At 50.2% G+C, this 21,286-nt stretch overlaps 10 protein-coding genes across 10 annotated transcripts; 5 read left to right on the forward strand and 5 right to left on the reverse strand.

Annotated features, from left to right (window-relative positions):
• Positions 1–526: 526 nt before the first annotated feature.
• Positions 527–1,307, reverse strand: CDV56_107951 (putative histone h1.3.; the record flags this gene model as incomplete). Its single annotated transcript, XM_026761570.1, has 3 exons — positions 527–731; positions 812–1,143; positions 1,203–1,307. The coding sequence occupies 3 exons, from the start codon at positions 1,305–1,307 to the stop codon at positions 527–529; spliced, it is 642 nt and encodes a 213-aa protein (XP_026616926.1).
• A 455-nt stretch (positions 1,308–1,762) lies between these two features.
• CDV56_107994 (uncharacterized protein) lies at positions 1,763–2,681 on the reverse strand (the record flags this gene model as incomplete). The annotated part of the gene is made up of 3 exons (XM_026761613.1): positions 1,763–2,181; positions 2,232–2,390; positions 2,456–2,681. The coding sequence occupies 3 exons, from the start codon at positions 2,679–2,681 to the stop codon at positions 1,763–1,765; spliced, it is 804 nt and encodes a 267-aa protein (XP_026616927.1).
• Positions 2,682–3,063: 382 nt separating this feature from the next.
• Positions 3,064–4,254, forward strand: CDV56_108040 (glutaminyl-peptide cyclotransferase family protein; the record flags this gene model as incomplete). Its single annotated transcript, XM_026761659.1, has 1 exon — positions 3,064–4,254. One exon carries the CDS (start codon positions 3,064–3,066, stop codon positions 4,252–4,254), a length of 1,191 nt encoding a protein of 396 aa, XP_026616928.1.
• Positions 4,255–4,515: 261 nt separating this feature from the next.
• On the reverse strand, positions 4,516–5,580 carry CDV56_108087 (YeeE/YedE family protein; the record flags this gene model as incomplete). The annotated part of the gene is made up of 2 exons (XM_026761706.1): positions 4,516–5,232; positions 5,293–5,580. The coding sequence occupies 2 exons, from the start codon at positions 5,578–5,580 to the stop codon at positions 4,516–4,518; spliced, it is 1,005 nt and encodes a 334-aa protein (XP_026616929.1).
• Positions 5,581–6,920: 1,340 nt separating this feature from the next.
• On the forward strand, positions 6,921–8,424 carry CDV56_108167 (uncharacterized protein; the record flags this gene model as incomplete). The annotated part of the gene is made up of 3 exons (XM_026761786.1): positions 6,921–7,487; positions 7,558–7,758; positions 7,819–8,424. 3 exons carry the CDS (start codon positions 6,921–6,923, stop codon positions 8,422–8,424), a joined length of 1,374 nt encoding a protein of 457 aa, XP_026616930.1.
• A 100-nt stretch (positions 8,425–8,524) lies between these two features.
• CDV56_108202 (putative raffinose synthase protein Sip1) lies at positions 8,525–13,340 on the reverse strand (the record flags this gene model as incomplete). Its single annotated transcript, XM_026761821.1, has 5 exons — positions 8,525–11,221; positions 11,358–11,552; positions 12,186–12,632; positions 12,708–13,097; positions 13,179–13,340. The coding sequence occupies 5 exons, from the start codon at positions 13,338–13,340 to the stop codon at positions 8,525–8,527; spliced, it is 3,891 nt and encodes a 1,296-aa protein (XP_026616931.1).
• An 836-nt stretch (positions 13,341–14,176) lies between these two features.
• On the reverse strand, positions 14,177–15,005 carry CDV56_108356 (BTB/POZ domain-containing protein; the record flags this gene model as incomplete). The annotated part of the gene is made up of 2 exons (XM_026761975.1): positions 14,177–14,921; positions 14,971–15,005. The coding sequence occupies 2 exons, from the start codon at positions 15,003–15,005 to the stop codon at positions 14,177–14,179; spliced, it is 780 nt and encodes a 259-aa protein (XP_026616932.1).
• A 1,111-nt stretch (positions 15,006–16,116) lies between these two features.
• On the forward strand, positions 16,117–17,059 carry CDV56_108403 (uncharacterized protein; the record flags this gene model as incomplete). The annotated part of the gene is made up of 5 exons (XM_026762022.1): positions 16,117–16,252; positions 16,311–16,513; positions 16,570–16,625; positions 16,678–16,823; positions 16,887–17,059. The coding sequence occupies 5 exons, from the start codon at positions 16,117–16,119 to the stop codon at positions 17,057–17,059; spliced, it is 714 nt and encodes a 237-aa protein (XP_026616933.1).
• Positions 17,060–17,797: 738 nt separating this feature from the next.
• Positions 17,798–19,559, forward strand: CDV56_108452 (putative cytochrome P450 monooxygenase; the record flags this gene model as incomplete). Its single annotated transcript, XM_026762071.1, has 5 exons — positions 17,798–18,013; positions 18,065–18,281; positions 18,351–18,419; positions 18,467–19,069; positions 19,138–19,559. 5 exons carry the CDS (start codon positions 17,798–17,800, stop codon positions 19,557–19,559), a joined length of 1,527 nt encoding a protein of 508 aa, XP_026616934.1.
• A 564-nt stretch (positions 19,560–20,123) lies between these two features.
• CDV56_108508 (N-terminal L-serine N(alpha)-acetyltransferase NAT4) lies at positions 20,124–21,245 on the forward strand (the record flags this gene model as incomplete). The annotated part of the gene is made up of 2 exons (XM_026762127.1): positions 20,124–20,235; positions 20,506–21,245. 2 exons carry the CDS (start codon positions 20,124–20,126, stop codon positions 21,243–21,245), a joined length of 852 nt encoding a protein of 283 aa, XP_026616935.1.
• Positions 21,246–21,286: the final 41 nt, after the last annotated feature.

The following is a 21,286-nucleotide window of genomic DNA, read 5'->3' on the forward strand; positions in this document are numbered from 1 at the left end:
CGCTGTCAATCAATTCTCATCCTTTGCTTCGTGGAGGGATATTTGTGGGAGTATGGCGCTGGAGTTATTTTTACCGTGTGGACTGCGAACAATCCACAGATGAGGCCAGGGAGGATTTCGGGATATATATCACTCAATGTTAAGAGAATCATAGACCATTTGTTCAAGAATGGTTTCGAATGATGTGCATTTAGTTCCGGTATATTTCAAAGAATGTATGGTGTCGCAACATCGAGGACCCTTCATCTTCATCTTTCTCTTGAAGGACCGAGTTCTGAAGGGCTCATGTGAAGATAGCATTTAAATTATGAAACAAAAACGGCATCGACTATTCGGGGTATCTTCTCGTCTAGCTACGCAGAAGCATCCACCATCCCCTAGAAGGCCCCCACGGCGTCAAACCTCAAGGCCTGAAAGAACAGCCGTCGATCAAAAGAAAAGTGCGTAAACGAAGAAGCAAGTGTCAAACAAGGATCCACGCGTGAGTTGTATCATGCCATCAGTCATTAGGGATCGGAGCACAAATCTAGGTAGAGGCATCCTCCGCCTTGATGCCCCGCTGGGCAGCTTCCAATGCGTCAAGCTCTGCATCGAGTTCCGCATCGTCCATGACATCTTCATGCTCAGCTTTGATCGTGAGCTCCGAGTCATCGATGCCTTCTTCCACTGTTTCATTTTTGATGACGTCTCCCGACTTCAAAGGTTCAGGTTCGACTCCAGAGGCACTGTTTCTGCCAAGAAATATCATGAGTTAGGCAACCCCAAATCTTGTTCATCGAAAGAGATGAAACGGATGAGCCAAGTCACATACCCATTCTCGACATTGCCACCTTCAGCCTTAGCAGCCGCACCCTTCTTCGCAGGCGTCTTTCTCTGCCGCTTGGGCTTGGTAGGCGTTGCAGCTTCCTCGCCGTCGGCACCGCCATCCTCCGCACCCGCAACAGCCTTCTTACGCTTAGCTGGTCCTTTCTTGGGCGTGGTCGTCGCGGGCTTCGAGGACGAGGCTTCGCCAGCTGTGGAAGAGCCGTTCTCGGTGCTGTTGTCAGGGTTGAGCTCGACGAGCTTGCGTTTGGCCTTGAGGAACAGAACGCTCGCAGAGCCAGCTGTGTAGCCGCCCTTGCTGGCGAGCTTTTCGTAGTCGACCTGGGTGATTGTCAGCTGGGCGGCTCATGTTGTCTAGTAGTTCATGGGCAGAAGTGTACCTTGTATTGCTCTGTGATGCAGAGAAAGCCTAGGAGGAGGATCTTGGCTTCACTGGCAGAGAGTCCCAAGATGCCCTCGGGTTTGGCTTTTGCTGGGGAGGCCATGATTGTTGTTGGAGAAGTGAACGATCGAGAAAGTAGAGAGTTGTTCTGTAAGGTAGGAAAGATAGTATGGAGACTGGAGGAGAAATAAGAAGCGCACGATGATAAGGGAGGTTGTAGGAGGAGAAGTGAAAGAGAGGAGGAGAAGGAGCAGTAGATATAGTGCCAGTGAGAGGGCCAGCGAGGTGAGTTAGAACAAAATGATGAAGGAGAAACACAGAGCCCAACGCAACACAAGTCAGGTAAAGAGAAATGTGAGGTGAGATTGAGCATTGCTTGTGTCATTGTGTGAATAATGTTGAAGTGAGAGAAGAATCCAGCCTCCAGGTCCCGCTCTAATGACCGATATCTGTCTTCCGAGTGTTTCAGAAGTCTGGCAAGGAAAATCTCTTGATTTACAGGGAATATGCTAGGTAATTTGACTGGATGTGTTGCTTTCTTTTCAGATTTCAGATTTTCTAACTTCGCCTCGGCCGTGGTGAGGTTGGAATCTGCTTGTATACATGCTCCCACAGTTCAGGATAAAATGTGGAGGACATTTTCCCTGGCTGACTCTTTTCTGCCGTGTAGAATTGCCTCAGTGTCCTACCTGCCCACCAAGGCAGAGGAGCTGGGTTTGTATTTCGAAAGCTCACTGGTCGTAACAAGGCCTTGTCACGAACCAGGTCTCCCAATCGCACCTCGGTCTGCCGGGGGATCGTTGTGAACTTCATAGTGTTGATATACAACGTGGCTGTCGGAGGTAGGTTCTTCGCATACTGTAGGGTCTGCTCCCGCGAACGACGAGCAAAGACTGGAAGCGCGAGGTGTACAAAGTTCACAAACGGAGCAGAAGTGTAGGCAACGAAGAGCATCGGTAATGCGCCACCGACGATCACTATTGAAGATCAGCCACATCATTTCGGCCTGAGGATTCCCACAACTTACCAGCCGGTGCTATATACCATGGATAGTCGTCAGAGAAAAAGGCTGGAGCCACAACAAGGCAAGAAACTCCAAAGAGGAAGATCGTCGTGATACGCAACATTCCCAGGAATATGACCCTCCCCGTCCCGCCATGATAGATCAATATCCGTTCTGGAGGTCCTATAAGCTTGCTTTTAGCATCATGTCCAGAATATCTATTGAGCTTGTCCCGGGTATCCCGCTACCTCGTCTGACGGTGGTCTTTGCATGTGTCGCTGGGGAGTTCGTAGAAGGACGGGAGCCCGTCAAGCTCCCGTTGTTCTCTTTCGGTTTCACGGCAGGTAACTCGTTTCTTTTGGATGGGCTCTGAGTCGTCTTGAACCGAGTAAATAATCTGCTGCGGAGATCTCTCTGCACGGATCGGGGAAGAGCTGCGCGCAACTGCGGGTGGAGGAAGAATTGGATCCTCATCTTGAGAATCTACTAATGTATATTATCAATCGATACACATCGGATAAAGGCCCGTAGGGAACAGTCTTGACCGACTGCCAGTTTCAACTGATCGAACGGAGACTCCGAGAAAATGACGGAATGACTGCGCGGCTGATCTCCGCAACGGGCCTTTATTGACCGCCGGCCGACTATTCAGGCCTTCTTGGCGCCGATTTATTGTCCTCCTTGCTTTGTCTCGGTTGTCTGGAGTTCCTCGACTAGATGTCCTTTGGTGTCCATTGCCGGACTTTTGAAAGTATCTGGGCTTTTTGAAGCCAGTGACTCTCGAGTATATCGAAACAATCTAGAGTCGATGTGTCGCTTGCCATGAAAGGCCTGCTATCAACATCCTGAAGTCGCCATGGTTTCGGCTTACGGTGGCCTTGTTCGCCGGCTACTTACGATATGCCTCACCCTGCCATTTCTGCTACTCCCCGCAGAGGCCTACGAGTCGCTCTCAGATGAGACCTTGAAAGCCCTGCCACGACCGAATAGCGACTTCGATATCCACAACGGAGCACTTCTGGCCCCCATCCTGCGGCCCCGTGTCCCTGGCACCCCCGGCTCCACAGCGGTGCTCAATCACTTTGCGGATTTCTTCCGCACATCTCTGCCAAACTGGAAGATCGAGTTCCAGAACTCTACGTCGAAAACGCCCGTCTCCCGTGGCAAGGAGGTCCCGTTCGTCAATTTCATCGCGTCGCGCGATCCTCCCTGGGCCGCGGTGGGTGACGTGGGCAGACTCACGCTCGTCGCACACTACGACAGCAAATACGAACCGAAGGATTTCATCGGGGCCATCGATAGCGCGGCCCCGTGCGCGATGATCATGCACGCGATGCGCAGCATCGACGCGGCCCTGTCGAAGAAGTGGGAGGCTATGCAGGCGCAGGGCCAAACAGACGCAACCCTGGACGACCAAAAGGGTATACAGGTTATCTTCCTGGACGGCGAGGAGGCGTTCCATCTCTGGTCGGCGACGGATTCGCTATACGGGTCGCGCTCTCTCGCCGAACACTGGGACGCACAAGTCCACCCGGCCATGTCAGTCTACAAGACTCCGCTCTCGTCCATCTCGCTGTTTGTACTGCTCGATCTACTGGGTAGCAAGAGCCCCTACATCCAGTCTTACTTCGCAACGACCCACTGGGCCTACCAGAAACTGGCCACGCTCGAGAAGCGGTTCCGCGATCTGAAGCAATTCAAGTCTTTCTCGGGGGACGCGTCCGAACGGCAGTGGTTCGCTGACGGCGCGAAGAACGAGCATCAGCTGACCATATACTCGGGTATACAGGATGACCATCTCCCGTTCCTTGCGCGGGGCGTGGAAATTCTACACGTAATTGATGCTTCGCCTACGACGGGGTTCCCCAAGGTCTGGCACACGATGGATGACGACGGTGAACATCTGGATCTGGACACGGTGGAAGACTGGAGCATGCTCTTTACTGCGTTTGCAGCCGAGTGGATGGAACTGGAGGGCTTCTTGCGGGACGCTGAGGCACAACCCAAGGACAAGCGATCTCATCCGGAGAGGAAGACTGAATTGTAAGCCGTTACCTGGTTCTGGTCATTGGCCTTTGGTAAACTTATTGTACCACAATCTATGTTACACAATGTGCTGTTCGTGGATTGCTATTGATTTGAGCTGCGCTGACGGTTAATTGGTCTGCCTAGTATTTGAAGACCGGCAAGTTACGCACATGTCAACAGTCCATCCTGTAACTAAGGAGTTTTGGGTGATACTCTGTACCTCAATCTATCAATTTCGCAGCTGGCCTGCAGGAAGGGATATCTACCACTCTATTTTACTTTAAAAAAGATTTCCCAACATATACCCGGTCATCGCCACAAGGCCCCATGAAGGCTCGAGCACCGTGCGCAGAATCGCAGGGCCCGGGCATACCCCTCGTAAGCCCCAGGCAAGACCAAATGCCGCCGCACCTGTCACAAACCGCCAGTCTATGTCCGCCACAGTCAATGTAGGGAGTCTCCAGTTATCCGCCAGGGTGGGCTTAGTGGACTCCTCTTCCTCCTGTTCCTCTCCCTTCCTCTGCCCAGGCTTCACAGACAAGTAAGTCGCAAGCGACGGACCGATTCCGAACAGAATGATGAGCGCAAGCGAAGGATCCCAGCGAGACGGATCGGTAAGCACGGCGAAAAAGCGGAGGACTTTCGCCGGATCAGCCATTCCGGACATGAACAGTCCCAGACCGAATTGCAGCCCAGCCAGATACGAAAAGATCGTCCTCGACTTCTTCGACCGGTCCAGCACCCGCGGAACGATCACGAAGTTTGTCACGAGTGTCAGAGCGGTGGTGGTGACCATGAACGCGAGCTCCTCCATCGACGGGTACACGGGGGTATAACAGGGGATACCGGACGGGCAGGGCGGAATGTTCTGGCCTCCGTTGACGAAATTCGCTGTGAGCAGGGCGGTGGTGAAGAAGATGGCTGTTGCGATGAGGGAGCGAGGCGACAGGCGCGAAAGACCGCAGAGCATGTGGCCTGATGTGCAGCCGCGGCCATTCTAGTTCAAGGTCCTCCGTCAGCAAGAAATCTCAGAAAAGCGGCCGCGGTAGCCTTTTACCTTTGTTCCCCAGCCCAGTAGGAACCCTATACCCAGCGTCGACGCCACGGAAGCCCACGAGTTTGGCGCAGGCGGATATGTTGGTATCAAGGATGGCGCGAACAGATAGATCGGGGCCACGCTGGAGACTAACCCTGCGATGATGGGGACATTATCGCAGCTGGGATTGAAAACGCATCCAGACAATAACGACGAAATGCCAAAGACCGCTCCATTGTGTAGAAGGAGGCTTGAGGAACTCTGGAAAAGCAGCAGAGCTCCAAGGGAGGTGTGGACGGGCGTGAACATTGCGACCGCTGGCCAGGGAGACTGAATTCTCTGTCTTCAATCTCTGTCTAGAAAATCAATTGAAGTGGCGTTGTTCCTCCCATACCACAAAGTCAAAAGATGGAATTTTTGGGTCCACCATTGTAGAAGTTTGGTTGATTCTCAAGGGGGTTCACCATAAGGAAGAGCAAATCCACAATGTCGTCGATGCGCCACAGTCATTTTCCGGCTTTCTTTGAGGTTCGTTCGGCGATTGCGTGCTTCCACGTCAATAATGATGATTATCAATGGTCCCCGAGCAGCTTGTTGAGTTTCCAGTCCATGGATGAAGGCTGGGGAAGATGCTCTCCACCGTCCAGGTCCCCGAACTGAAGCATAAGTGAATGAATATCAAGGGGTAGCATTCTTAATTCTAGCTGCTTTGAGACCGCAGAATTTTAGATTTCGATAGTCAAGTTGAGTTCCCGCGAATACAACAGGCAGTTTTCTAAAAAGAAGCTCGTTCGAAGCTCGTGAGGTATGATGTATCTCGGGACACTTACAGGGGAGATGTGGTCCCCGAACCGGACTTTATTGGAATGGCTTGTTTTCATCTTAATGATCAACATCACCACCGAGCTTCTGGCCAGGAAACCTGTGCCTGGGACAAAGATCGATAAGACAAAGAGCAGAGGAGGTCCGATGTATGTTGTCCGTTTAGGAAGAGTGTTTGTTGGCTCTCATGATGGATCAATAGGGGTGCATAAGACCTGCAGGAGAGGCGCATATGACAGCCGCAATACCAATTGCTTACCAACTACCTATATCGCGATCTTCTCCAAACACTGGTGGATATGTCAAACATTGTGTATTAATATTACATCGACTCGAAACGAAGGAAAAGGATCTGGACAGCTTCATAACGATAAGTTAGCAGCACGATGGACTGCATCTGTGGAGACATTGTCCCTGCTGTTATGGCGATGGCTACCCAACCCTTCCGCAAGCGAAATGAGTGATCTAGAGGGGATATGCAAGTCCTGTTTGGCCCATCACAGAGTCCTCGCTCACCCTTCAGTATTAATCAAAGCATGGAGTGAAGTGAATTGCATTGATCAATCGACAATAATGGTTGATGGAGGACTTGCGTTGATGGAGACACAAGTACGGAGTAGACATAAACACTATGACTAAGCAATGCATAGCACTGATCATCATCATCTGGCCCTGACGTTGTCGTCTCTTTTCCACTCATGATTGACAACGTAGATTTCGACAGAGCACTTGCAAAATTTGTGATCCCTGGGATATATTCTTCAAATGCGGATGGGTGAATTTCCAGAGACCCACGAGCAGTCCTGCTCCACTTTATACCTGGCATCATGAAGCGCAGTCTGAACGGGGAAAACAAACAACTACAGTCCTGTTCGACTAGCGACCAGGTTCTCGAGGATAGAAAACCGTGTCTACTGTCAACACTAGATGCGCCTGTCTCTCCACCTAGAAGAAGGAGTCGGAACAGGAAAGTTCCGGACGATCAACCTTTACCTTCCCTCTCGTCCGGGAAGCAGACAAATGGCGCAGACTCAAAACGCCCCGGTTCTGAACCAAGCCTTGCAGCCATCGAAGCCGGCACAATAGAGGTGACAGATCACCTTAAGATCTTCTCATCGAGACTTGGTAGGTGTGCTCGTCCAGTAGCACCCCAAGTGCCTCGGCTGCCGATCAGAGACTGGATGAATCTGTACGAACGAAACCTGCATCCAAACGGACGACACTTTGTGATTCATCAACATGATCACCCCATCGCAGGACCGCACTATGACCTGCGGCTGCAGTTTTCGGAGACGAGCTCTGTCAGCTGGTCAATCATGTACGGATTACCCGGTGATCCCAATAGTCGGCGGTTGAACCGGAACGCGACTGAGACGCGGGTGCATTGTTTTTGGGTATGTTGTCTCATGGTATTCAGTGAGGCATGTTCCCTTTACAATTGTCTGACAGTACTTGAACCTACAGAATCACCTAGTCGAAACAGCTTCCGCAAGAACAGGTAGCATGATCATCTGGGACACCGGGGAATACGAAATCCTTCCTTCCCTGTCCGAGCCAGAAATGGCGGAAACAGACGATTCCCGGTCAGAACTCTCTGACGCATCACTTCATTCTCCTGTTGATAAGAAGACTGAGAGTGAGAAACTCCGCGAGGCTTTTCGCAACGTACGTAACAAGTCCCTTCCTCAGCCCTTACGACGACTTAACCATGCTGATAGCCTACAGCATAAAATCCGCCTCCGACTCCATGGAACCCGTCTTCCAAAGAACTATACCATCATCCTCCGGCTAGACAAGAACCTTGACTTTGCAAAGCCGTCTACGCGAATTCCCCGCAAGAGACGTAGACGGGCTATTCATTCATCATCAACCCGTCCGGACCCCAGCACCTCCTCAGACTCTCAAATCTCAGACGGGGAGCCTCGTGATCAATCTGCAGACGCAAAGGCAGACATAGGCACCACCCCCATGGCCTCCCATTCCGATTCCGAAAGCGCCATAGACCATCAAATTCGAGTGAACAATGCGTACCCCGGTTCCACAAACACGATCGGCTCGGTCCACCAGCGACGATGGTTTGCCACGCTGGACCGCGTGAACTCCGGGTTTGTTCCCGAGAATGCTAAAGCTAACGCTGGGCCAGGGAAGAAGAGGTGGGCGCGCAAGCGGAATGTGCGAACGGGACAGGAACTGGGGTTCGAGCCGTTTTATGTTCGCGGGCCTGAGGTTGAGAGGAGCGTGGTCACGGGGAGGCTGGGGAAGGATGTGCTGGAGGATGAAGGTGTGAGGGATTTTGTGCCGAGACGGGGGTGGAGGGCCGTTGTCGAGTAGGATTTCCTTGGGCTCATCGACCTACGCTTGACTCGACTCTTCGACAAGGGTGATTGTTTCATTGCTGCTGATCGAAACCTATCCGAAATACATGAAACGATCATCCAACAAAGACCTGCACAAGGACTTCATTATTCCATCCACTATCCAATTTCATTGCCTTCCACGCCGCCTGAACATCAACCGCCAGAACCTTAGCATGAGCACCCCCCTCCTTCCAAACCGTCTTCCTCGGCACAGCTTGGCCACGGATCGTCACCATAAAGTTTCTGGCAATACTCCAATCCTGCAAGTCAGAAAAATAAATACCTAGAGTCCCCAGAGCTTTGAGGCTGACGTCAAAACGCAGCCGGCCGTTCTCCGCCATGAAGATGTCGCCGTTCGCCACGGCGGCTGCGCCGGTCATCTTACCCAGCAGGCCCAAGATAGCGACGTGGGTGAGGCTGGTGCCATCCGCGTTGCAGCCTCTACTCCCCTTGAGGGTAAAGGATTTGGTCGGGAAGGCCGTGAGAATCTCCCATTCTTTCTGTTCGAGGACGATCGATACGAGGGCGTTGTCGTCGGAGGGACGCATCAGGTCGGTGATTTTGCCGCTTGTGTGCGCGCGGACAATGTACTGCCCGCTTGAATCTTGATGAATGCCTGGGAAATCGCGCAAGGGTACGATGCAAGATGCTCCCGCGGCGTGGATGTTGAAGAGTCCCAGAATGCCGCTGCCTGTCTTGGCCCACCCGGTGTACGTTCCGATGCGCAGGATGTTGCCTTCGTTGAAATCGTGGTACATGTCTAGCGTGCGTCCCACGATGCTGGGTCTGAGGATGACTGTTGACCCGTGGATAGTGGGCGCGGTCATCTGGTTGATGACCGGTAGGCTGTGTTTGCCGGGTTCGTCGGTGATGTATATCGGGCCGCCTGAGAGGCATCGTGCAGCTGCATGGAACGAAGCGTAGGGATGGCACGTCTGGAACATGTCCCAGTCAGGCAGGACGTTGAGGTACCGTGTCAAGAGTGCATTATGTGCGTTGCAAAATACATGCCATGTGTGAGATGCCGGGATCTCCGGGAAGAAGTCATCTGAGTTGCGCAGAGGGATCTGAGGTTTATTTGTTGGGAGCTGGGAGTGAAAGATGGCTTGGGGGATCATGGACATGCACGAGATCGCCCTCGTACTGAAGTGTCTCAGCGAGGAAATGGACCATGCGTCCTGGTAAGCGTTCATAAACCGTCTCCGGTCCTCGGGGTCTTTCAGCAGATCAAGGAAAAACTGGGCGTCTGTTTTGACCGAATCCACACCAGCAGATGTTAAGAAGCTGTAGAAATCATCATAGAAGCGCTGGATGTCTTCTGGGTCAATTGCCAGCAATGATCCCTTTTCGAAGGCGTGCGCAATGGGCTCTCCTGCGGCCGGATCCATAATCCGCACCTCTTTAGTCTTGTACTCTTTAGCAAGGTCCCCGTCTGGCGAAATTCCACCCCAGTACCCAAAGAGGGCATGCCAGACAGCGATATGCTGGATATTTCGGTGCTTCTGCCGGACGGTCTCTATAGTCCGTTTGAGTCCCTGCGGGAAGGCTTTGGAATCTGCCTCGAAACGGGCCAACGCCCTCTTGAACTGCGACTCGCCTTCATTGTCCAGAGCCTGCCAATTATCATCGATGATCAGGTTTGAAATTTTGACTCCCTGCTCCTTCAAGGAGTCCAGAGCGAAAAGGATCTTTTCTTCGGTCAGGTTCTGCCCCAGCCCGTTCCAAGTACAGTAGGCCAGACCATCATACCATTCCGACATCCATTGCGCCTTAGGGTCCTTTTCAACGACCACAATATCGTCGTCGGTGGGCGAGGCCGGAGTCGGTGATTGATCAGACATAGCCTCCGTAGCGTACGGCCTGACCATTTTCCGAGCTTCGTATATGACAGCGCTCATTGCTACTTCGAAATCATCGGCGGCAGAAGCAAGAACCTGAAACTTGCTTGCTTCAGTGTGATCACTCTTCGCCTTGATCACGACTTCCCCTTTCTCGTTCGAAGCAAACACAGTCAGGACATCACCAATCCCTGAGACTGCCAGAAGAACCAGATGGGAACCGTCGGTCCGCAGGAAGGAACATAATACGGCATCCTCTGTCAAGCTGAAATTCTTCTTTCCATGTCTAGGCCCAAGCCATGGAATCCAGACCCGCACTAGGGCAAAATAACGAGCGATCGAGGATGGTTGGCCCAAAGCGACCTGCTTGAACCCCGACTGGCCCTCTTTGGCCGCTTCTACTGATCCAGAAAGGCTCCACAAAAGAGAACTAGGGGCCTCACTCGTACGCGACTCGACCTCGACCTCAGTCGAGAGATGATCGAAGTACTTGCCAAACCCTTCTCTATCTGACGTTGTAGATGCATTTGCCATCGCATAAGGACTAGAGGACGGAGCCCGAAAGGGATCCGTAGCAACAGATGAAGAAACACCCGTGTCGAACTGAGAAGTCCGCGACGCAAATACCAGCTCCCCGTCATTGATATGACGTTGTTGGTTCACCCATTGCCATGCTGCCTCTGGAGCGGCTCGAAATCGAACCGTGAACTGCGCATGGCCCCCGGTAGCAGGGAGAGCGAGGTCCTCGGAGAAGACATAGCGACGGTACTTGTAATCTTCCTCGTCCCCGTTCATCAGAGGAGCTACAATGGGCTCACATTTCTTCAGCGTGAGTGCCGTCCATTCGGAGCTGGCGAGATTATGCCAGATCTGCGCTTCCCATGGCTGCTCTGGGAATAAGCTGCTTGATTCAATTACCACGGTAAAGCGAAGCTATTGTTCATTAGCTTATTTGATTGGTCGTAGCAAAATGGATCAAAGTAACGAAGTCTGCCGCGAATATCATAGAATAGAGAGGCAGTTCTCCTCAAGTCTGAGATGAACACTTGAATCAATGATAATAGCTCACCGTATCATCCTTTTCCGACTGCAAGGCCTTCTGTACCCTTGGTATAGAAGTGACCTGCCCCAGAGGCGGATAGCACGTCACGCGCGCAAACAGACTCATCTGCGCGGGACGGTAGAACTGAAGCTGTGATGGCATTTGATGGCGACCCGGGCCGATGATGGGCCGAATCGACGTATACTTTGTGCTGACCTGCATCTAGATATGTAGAGTAGACCGGGAGAATCGAGAATGTTAAAAGTCAAGCTATGGAGCTAAAAAGTGGGGAAACATCACTACTTTTCCAGTAGTACAGAGTAGTGCGAAGAGGACCCATTTTCATGATGGGTGCAAATCAGGATAAGGGATGCTGGATGATCATGGCGTTATGATGCATGATGAGCTGTTGTGCGGCGGTGGCGTGTTGCGGTCAATGATGAGGGGAAGTTGCTGAGCGACGCCCCTCGAGATTCTCATGGGATTTTGGAGATGCTATTGGTGTTCCTGGATGAAAGTCATCTATCTGTAGGTAATAAGAAAGTCGATATCTCTTTGGCTTAGATAAGGAAATCTAGAGCGATGAAAAGGCTACTCAAGTAAGATGGAGATGGCCGAGATAGCGTCATACGTCTTTTGGCATTAATCACTCTATAGTGCAATGGCTATAGTAGTACATATGCACTCGATAATCCATTCAAAGTTGGCATAATCATCATTTAATAGGCTTCATGTAGTCTGATACGCTCGCGTTTATTCGATCTTAATTGCCAGCTTTCCGAGATGCTTTTGAGCCCACTATTGCTTGCCGTTAGCACCCTATTCTCAATAGCCTTCAAGTGGAAGAAGACTCACCATGTATTCATAAGCTTCCTTGGCCTGATCGAGACGGAAAACCTTCTCGTCAACGACCGGGTGGATGTTATTCACCTCAATGGCCTTGATCATATCGTTCATCAAAGCCTTGCTTCCGACATATACACCCCGAATGGTGCAGATGTGGTTGAGTGCTTCAAGCATGCCGGGCTGACCCTTGTGATCGACACCTCCGAGGAAACCAATGATGCTGATTGTGCCCTCGAACTTGATGCACTTCAAACTCTGAGAAAGAGTTCCAGAGCCTCCCACTTCGATAATGTGGTCGACACCGACGTTGTCGGGAGTCAGAGAGCGAGCGGTTTCGCCCCAGTTGGGGTTCGTCTTGTAGTTAATGACATGGTCCGCTCCAAGCTCCTTGAGCTTCTTGGACTTCGCGTCAGAGGAGGTCGTAGCAATAACAGTAGCTCCAGCTGCTTTAGCGAACTATTCCAGGAATATTGTCAGCTTGTCGCGTGTTCCTTGCTCAAGTATGCGGCCAACTTCAGCTTGAAGACGTACCTGCAGGGCAAACATGCTAACACCGCCGGTTCCTTGCACCAGAACAACCTCACCCGGCTTAAGAGCGTTCATGCCATACAGAGCATTCCAGCTGGTGACAGCAGCGCACGTAAGGGTGCTCGACTCGATGAAGTTTAGATTCCTGGGAGCCCTGACCAGGCCGTTTTCGTTGAAAACACCGTATTGGCGCAGAGTACCATCAATGACACCACCGAGACCGGATTTGGTGCTCTGCGTGTCGACAGGACCGTACTGGTGCAGCTGGTTGAACAAGGTCACCACTTTGTCGCCTTTCTTGAACTGGGTCACTTTCGGCCCGACCTCGACGACCTCGCCGGCACCATCGGAACCGGGGACAACGGGGAATTTAAGAGGGAAGGGGTACATTCCCTGTCGAGGAAACCAGAAACGTCAGCGACAAACGATTGATTTGCTCATTGCCGTCTCATGCGTAGATGACGATTGACGCACCTTTGGGATGATCAGATCACGATAGTTGAGCGACGCAGCGTGTAGCTTGACGAGGACCTCATTTTCACCACACTTGGGCACAGGAGCTTCCTTAAAATTAAGACTCTCAAAACCATTCTCCTTATCCACAACAACCCACTGCTTCATAGTTGATGGAGCCATTTTTCGTATGTAACGCGTCGAGTATCGGACTGGTCAATTGAAGAGGTATCGCGATCGAAATCAAGATGTTAGTTAGAAATGTTCTCAACTGATCAGAGAGAAGCAGTCCTCTTAACCCAAGCTCTCGACCTTCGGTCCTTGACGTAAGTCTGAGGAGCTCCACCTGCTATGACGGCACGCTGATAACTCTCCGATTCGGGCCATCTTTAACGGTGCCGAGGGATGTCCGAAACATCTTCAGATTATCAATCCCTATGAATCAAATCTGCTTATAAATTCAGCCCATCTTTGCTCAGGTTGCTGGAAATCGTTTGGGCAATGACTGCTCGGATGTCTCCTAAGGTAGTGTTGTGATTCAAGTTGCTCGAGTGATTTGAAGTGGATTGAATACCTTCAAACACCGAGTCACCGAATGGCCGGCAGTTGCACCTCAAGTGATATCTTTCTGATTGTTTTAATTAATCATCAATGCTGGAGGATGAGCAGTAAAAGGAGGGATGTATGGTTGGTCTTCATCGTATTCTACCATTCGTTTGGCCCTTTTTTTCTACGATGGACAACGAAGAGACGTCCCGAAGTTTGATTCATTCTAGAATTCTCTCTCCACTATGGCAAATCCACAAACCGATAGTCAATTGTCGGGCCTGTTGTTTTGTTTTCAGAATCTGATAGAATAATCATCAGTCAGCAACGGTGTGAAGGCCAGTATCTAGTACTGAGTACGTACCCTTTTACACCAGAAAACCCGGACTTCTTATCCAGGACATCTCCACGCATTGTGAGTATGGCTTGTACCAAAGGCCGTACTTTCTCGCGAATGTCACCTACCTTCAAGGTCACTCATATTGTTCCTCATAATTGCCCGGCTTGTAGCGAGGAAATCTATGTTTCGGAGTCTGACTTTGCCAAGGAGCATCTGAAGCCGGTCTTAAAGTATTCATCATGCGCGAGCACAAGGCAGGAGCGGCTTCGAGAAGATCGTGAAAAGAGGGCTGAAGTCGAAGTTGATTGACGCTGTATGCCGCATAATGGGCCAGCCAGTCCAAGAGACTGTCATTCAGCGGAATCTTGAGGAATGCGACCCGCAAAACAGCTATGACTGCACGTTGTTGATCGAGCGTTTCGGGTCTGTTGATATCCACGAAGCACGCAGTGAGCTTTTCATAGGCCAACTGCTTCAGCTCCCAGATGAGGTATGCGTCGCTGAAAATATAAAGCCGGAGATGAGCCAGCAGAGGATGATTGTCAAGATCCACATCCATGCTTTCGCTCACATTGGCTGCTGCTGCTGATGATGCATCGTCCTCGTCAGCGTCATCGGAGGCTTTGATTTTCGTCTGCACCAGATCTCTGCTGATCACTGAAGCCGGATAGTCGCCTCGATATGCCCACTCAACAAAACGCGCAAGAGTCCCATCAGTCGTGTCTGAGCAGGTATAGACTCCATCCTGGCCCTCCGAGAATCCGCTCGCGAATGCTGCAGCGAGAATTCTACACTTGGACTCCAGGAGATCTTTGTGAATCTTGAACGTGCATGTTGATCCTGGCGCTTTTAAGGCAACCGTATCGGACGTCAAGAATCTATCTCGCTATCAGCAGTTGAATTTTCCAGCAAGCGCAAGATACTCACTCGAGACAGGTTGCCTTTCCTTCCTCATTAGACATTTCAGGTGCAGGTCAAAGTCCAATTGCCAGTAAGGTAGGTGGGAAGTACTAGAGAAACCGGATGAGCTGTGGTGCAGAGTAGAGGCAGTTGATGTTCCCTGGACTCTATTTTCCACGCAGCGATTGCTTGATGGACCGTCTGCCAGACATCCTGGCTCCTATATATACCTGATTGACAGTTTCTGAGCTGCTATGATAGCCACGCGGAACCATCGCGGGATAATGTCAAATCTCATGGCCAAGACGATCAAAACAAAGCATAACGCAGATCTGAGTGGATTCAGCAAACAACTCTTTCGCAAAAGACCACTTGCTCTCAGCGGTCATTGGATGTAGTGGTGTAGCTGTTGGTGTCCATGAGACTTCTGGAGAATAAAGACTCATATAGGTGGTTTTGGTCTTTGCAATTGATATAGAGAAAGACTGAAACAAGCCCAAAGCCAGATGTTTGCATTATCTTGCCGGGTGCCTTTCAGCTGCAGAAGTGAGGAAGATGGTATCAAAGGAGAAGGACTTCCTTTCTAGGCTTCATCATCGCACAAGTGAGTAGACAAATTAGATGATGAAGCGAAAGAGCTTCCGCTTCCTAAATTAGCGTAATCCTCAAGTGAGAGATACATTAAATGAGGGGTACAATAATCAGCAGTCTGTCGTATCCCCTCATTAATTCCATTTTTCTTCATCTCATTTCTGGATGGCTGCTTGCACCCTCTCTTTCCTGAGCTCAAGGACGAACCGGTTATGTCTCTAGGACGTAAATTCAAGCTCAATTCTGGGTATGACATCCCTGCTGTCGGTCTAGGAACCTGGGTTAGTAGAGTTCTACGTTCGAGCTACATTAATCTTGCTGCTAATTATTTGTCAGAGATCAGCGCCTCGCGAGGTAGAAGATGCCGTTGCGACAGCTCTTCGCGTCGGATACCGGCACATCGACTGTGCTGCTGTCTATTTGAATTAAGCCGAAGTAGGACAGGGATGGAAGAAGTCCGGTGTTCCTCGAGCGGATATATTTGTTGGTTAATCGCAGTGAACTTAACTGTGTCTGATGAAGTATCTCATTTCATTCTGTAGTTAACTAGTAAGCTGTGGAATACGCACCATCATCCGAGCCATGTCGAAGAAGCGCTCGACAGGACACTCAAGGATCTACAGACGGATTATCTGGACTTGTACCTGGTATGTCCGTTGCACTCTCGACGGATCTCTGCTGATCGAGGAAACACAAGATTCACTGGCCCGTATCATTTGTACATACAAACGACACCTTTCAACCTCTCGACCCGGTCACAAAACGATTCCGTTTAGTGGACATCCTCATCGGCGATACTTGGGCAGCATTGGAGAAGCTAGTCAAGGCTGGCAAGATTCGAAGCATCGGTGTCAGCAATTTCACCATCGAGAAGATGCAGGAACTACTTGTAACAGCAGAGATTCCCCCAGCGGTCAACCAGATCGAGGCTCATCCTTACCTCCTTCAGCCCAAGGTGTTGCAATATTTGAAAGAGAATGTCGGTCACACCCAATCTCCTACCATGACATACAGATCTTGTTGACCGTCTTCCAGAATATTCTACCTGTTGCTTATAGCCCTCTGGGCAACAATATCTTCGGTGCTCCACGGTATACTAAACGCTCATACCACCGCTGACGGAGTGAACTAACCGTCAAATAGTGTTGTCGATAACCCCGTCGTGATCGAAATTAGCAAAACATTGGGCAAAGATCCTGCGGGATTGCTGATCTCTTGGGCTGTCCAGCGTGGTTCCGCTGTTATTCCAAAGAGTGTCACCCCGGCTCGGATCGAGAGTAACTTTCAAGGTATCTATCCAACCCGGTCCTCAGTCTTCAAGCCTCAGTGACTGACCAGCACATCTCGACCAGACTTCATCATCCCTGAGGCGGAGTTCGAAGCTCTCAAAAAACTCGATCGCCATCAACGATACAGCTATCCGTTCCGCTGGGGCGTGGATGTGTTTGGGGAATTGGGTGCTGAGGATGCCGAGAGACGTGCAGAGGAACATGTAGTGAAGCTCAGAGAGAGCGAGAACTCATAATGTTCGTAGCGATCAAGTGTCTTATAGACGCTGAGTGGCATATATAAAACGAGCCGTGCTCGATTCTTGAAGAGGGGAACGAGTCAGTTGATGCACTTCTCACAATGAATATTTTCATCCGCGTGCAAAACCTGATCTGGAGCTACCGGACAGGGGGGACACAAGATGTAACGGACTGCGTCATGGCCACCTGAAACCATGGTGCTCGTGATCGAGCGCATGAAGAAGCTGAAAAAATCCGCCAACTGAGAATGACGACGTGGACACTAGCATGACCGATGCAAGCTGCGCAAGCACGTCGACATGAAGCTGACTCAGTGACCTCCACAACAATCACTATCAACTGATTCTGGAAAGCAAGGGTGGAAACGGAGCTCGTCGCTTTCAAGAGCAGCGATTGGTCACAGATCATCTCTGATCTGCAGCATCTGTCAAACACTGAATCAGTGCCTGAGTATCTGTGGGTCCCATCATAAGTTAATTCCCCGAACTACCTATTTTGGACATCGCGATGACTATACTGGACATTCAGCCTGATGTAACTGGCTCGACTTGATTCTCTGTGTGAGTTATGAAACATTCTCGATCGCAAGATTGAGGGGCAACCACCATTCTGTGCTCTGGATAGGGCTTGATTCGAAAATACATAAATCTTCGTGCTTGCCAGGCTTTATCTTCGAATCTGCCTTTATTCAACGACAGTGGCTTATCTTATTTGCGACGTGCACGAAGGACGAGATGCTTTCTGATATTTCCACACAGCTGTCCAGACTGGATCCCTTCAGTCTGGCTGGAGTACTTGTTATTTCAGGGTTGTTCTTCCTCTTGACTCTTCCTCGGAGGCCGCAGTTCCCTACGGTCAATGAGAAAAACCTTTTCCAAATTCGGTCCTCGCACGTCAAGAAGCAGTTCTTGCAAGATGCGCACAACTTAATCAAGGCGGGTTTTAGCAAGGTACTTTCCGCATACAGTTGATGCTTAGAACCAAGAACTAAGTCACTCGAGGCCCGCATCTTCCGCATCAACTCGGACAATGGAATCAAGACCGTGCTAGCACCCGAGTACACAAATGAACTTCGTGCTCACCATGCCTTGAGCTTTGGCAGTGCCGTTGCGCGGGAGTTCCAAGCAAACATTCAAGGATTCGAGCCTTTCAAACAACTAACAACCGGCGATGAGATCTTCCAAGATGCTATCCGAATAAAGCTGACCCAGAGTCTGGGTGAGTTCTAGGATCTTGAAATATCTCTCATGTCATGTACAATCTTTTGAATTGTTGATTGTCAAACAGGGAATGTGACCAAGCCCCTCTCAGATGAGACATCGATTGTCCTTGAAGAGCACTGGTCCAACGATGCCAGTGAGTTATCATTTTCCAGTCTGTTTCACAAGTGCTGATCAGGTCAGACTGGCATGAAGTGGCTCTCAAGTCCAGCATTCTCAAAATCGTTGCTCAGCTCTCATCAAAAGTCTTCCTTGGGGACAAGATTTGTCGTAATCCAGATTGGTTGCGTATAACTGTCGACTATACTGTGGATTGCTTCCTAGCTGCTCAGGAACTCCGGCTCTGGCCCTGGTTAATACGCCCTATTGTGGCCAACTTCCTGCCATCCTGCCGTAAAATCCGCCAGGAACTTAAGGAAGCGACAAAAATCATAACTCCGGTGCTGGAAGAAAGACGCAGGGTCCAAGAAGCAGCCATTAAGGCGAATCAAGCACCAAAACGCTATGCTGATGCTATGCAGTGGATGGAAGAATGCGCCAAAGGTCGGCCCTATCACGCTGCAGTAGCGCAAATGTCGTTCTCAGTTGTTGCCATCCATACGACGTCAGACATGCTCACACAGGTCCTCCTCGACCTTTGTGCTCACGAGGAGGCTGTCCAAGCGCTTCGCGAGGAAATTGTGGCGGTCATCCAGGAAGAAGGATGGAAGAAGTCCACTTTATACAAGCTCAAACTTATGGACAGTGTGCTGAAGGAAAGTCAACGCTTGAAGCCGATCAACATCGGTGAGAATTTCCCTGACCTGAAACGTCTATATTGCATGATACTAGGAAAGACTAACCGCGCTTGAAAGCTTCAATGAGACGTGTCGCACAGGATGATATCAAATTGTCCGATGGCACGCTCATTCCAAAGGGCTCCGACATTCTCGTCTCTAGCCACAAAATGTGGGATCCAGCCGTTTACCCAAATCCGGAGACTTTCGATCCCTACCGGTTCTTGAGACTACGCGAGACTCCGGGCCATGAGACTTCGGCCCAGTTAGTGTCGCCGTCTCCAGAGCATCTCGGATTTGGCTATGGGAAGCACGCTTGTCCAGGACGATTCTTCGCTGCCAATGAGGTCAAGATCGCCTTGTGCCATATCCTGTTGAAGTATGATTTCAAACTAGCCGACGGCTGTAAACCGACTGTGCGAAAGAATGGTATCGCGCTCAACTCTGATCCATTGGCGAAGCTAATTGTCAGACGGCGACAAGAAGAGATTTTTCTCTGAAAGTAGGACTGGGTGTTGGCTATGCATCGAAAGAACTTTCTGTTATCGTGTGACTATCAACTTGTGTTTTGCTATTTGTGTGCAATGAACATGCACTTCATAGAAGGCAAGCCTTTGAGTATGAAGTATCCCTTCTTGTACACACCAGTCGGCAAACCGAAGGTGTCCTACATTGATGCAAGCAGGCCAAGAGTGAAACAAAAAAAAAAAAAAAAGGTATGATAAAGATTCAGCTCAATGTGTGGTCTGCATTGACCAAGGTCAATATTCGCTAGAAGAATGATTCGAATTATCGGTTAGAATGAATGAGATCGAGGAATAATTGAACTTGGGCCAAAGATGGCAGCGTTCAATAAAGTGTGATTGCAGGAGAGAAAGGGCAATGACTTTAAGCGTCAAACACCAACTGGCGAACATAAACTGATGAATAAGTGAAAATCTGCCTCAAGACAGCCAAACACCTCCCCCAAAACTGCTTGATCACCAGAAAGAGTTCCCACATATCTATGATACTTAAGTTCAGGAACTCTATGATAAATAGATTTGAGAGAAGTGGTAATCACAATGCCGGCCGTCAAAAAAGGCAGAGTGACGAAAACCAAGGCCAAACAGTCATCGCGACGAAACTCGACTCGACGTAGTTTGAGAGGAAGGGAAGACGATGATCAGAATAAAGGTGCGTGACTCGTCAAGCCATGATTGTCAATACACCTAGAGATGTGCATAGCTGTGGTCCTGGATGAATCCAGAAAGTTGGATTCAACATGCTTTTATCTACTCCTTTCTGCTGCATCATGACGGATGCAATTCCAGTTCATTTTGTCTCATTTGAGGTCATCCGTATCCATTAAGATCTCACCCTGTGCTCTTACTTCAGTTTTTATATGAAAGATTCCGGACTTGCGGAGATACAACTGAATCAAGACGCGTTTTGACGCGTTTACAGATCCCAAACCACTACCTCTGGTAGAGCGCACCAACAGTCTATCCATCGAAGAATTCACCGAGCTGTATGTCAAGCCGGAGCCCCTTGACTACAATTTACTATTGTGTCCAAAAGACAAATATGGTCGATCTGACGGCAACAAGCCTCACACGGAAATGCACTGCACCATTGACGTTTACTCATCCAGTGCGATTCCCGCCGAGGAATTCAATGCGTGTTTCAATCTCGTCGAGCAAACGTCGGCAGAGGCTTATAGGAAGTCCAGCTGGGGATGGTCTGCGGCTCGCAAGCGAAACGAGATGCTATTGCCTGATATGAAATATCTTATTCAGCGACGCAGCCGGTTAGGTCCACCGGAAGTGACCATGGCGAACGGCATATCCTTCCAGAGGGAAGAGCTGCTGGCGTTCCTTTCGTTTATGGTCACGTACGAGGATGGCAAGGAAGTAATCTACTGTTATGAGCTCCATGTGGTCCCAAAGGCTCAGGGCCAGGGGATTGGAATGCATCTGTTGGAGTTATTGCGATCAATCGGGCTCAAAATTGGACTGGAGAAGGCTATGTTGACCTGCTTTCGGTCTAACCATCGCGCATTGCGGTTATACAGTTTAATTGGTTACAAGGTGGATGAGAGCTCCCCCAGGTCGATATGGTTGCGGACAGGAGAAGTGGAGCCTGACTACTATATCATGTCTGAATCTCTGAAAGAGGAGCCGTCACATGAGAATGACAATGTTTGAATTCCCTTTCGAAGTTCGAAATCGAGAAGGATTATGGTACC

This window comes from Aspergillus thermomutatus (assembly GCF_002237265.1).
Source record: "Aspergillus thermomutatus strain HMR AF 39 chromosome Unknown NODE_32, whole genome shotgun sequence".
Lineage (NCBI taxonomy): Eukaryota > Fungi > Ascomycota > Eurotiomycetes > Eurotiales > Aspergillaceae > Aspergillus > Aspergillus thermomutatus.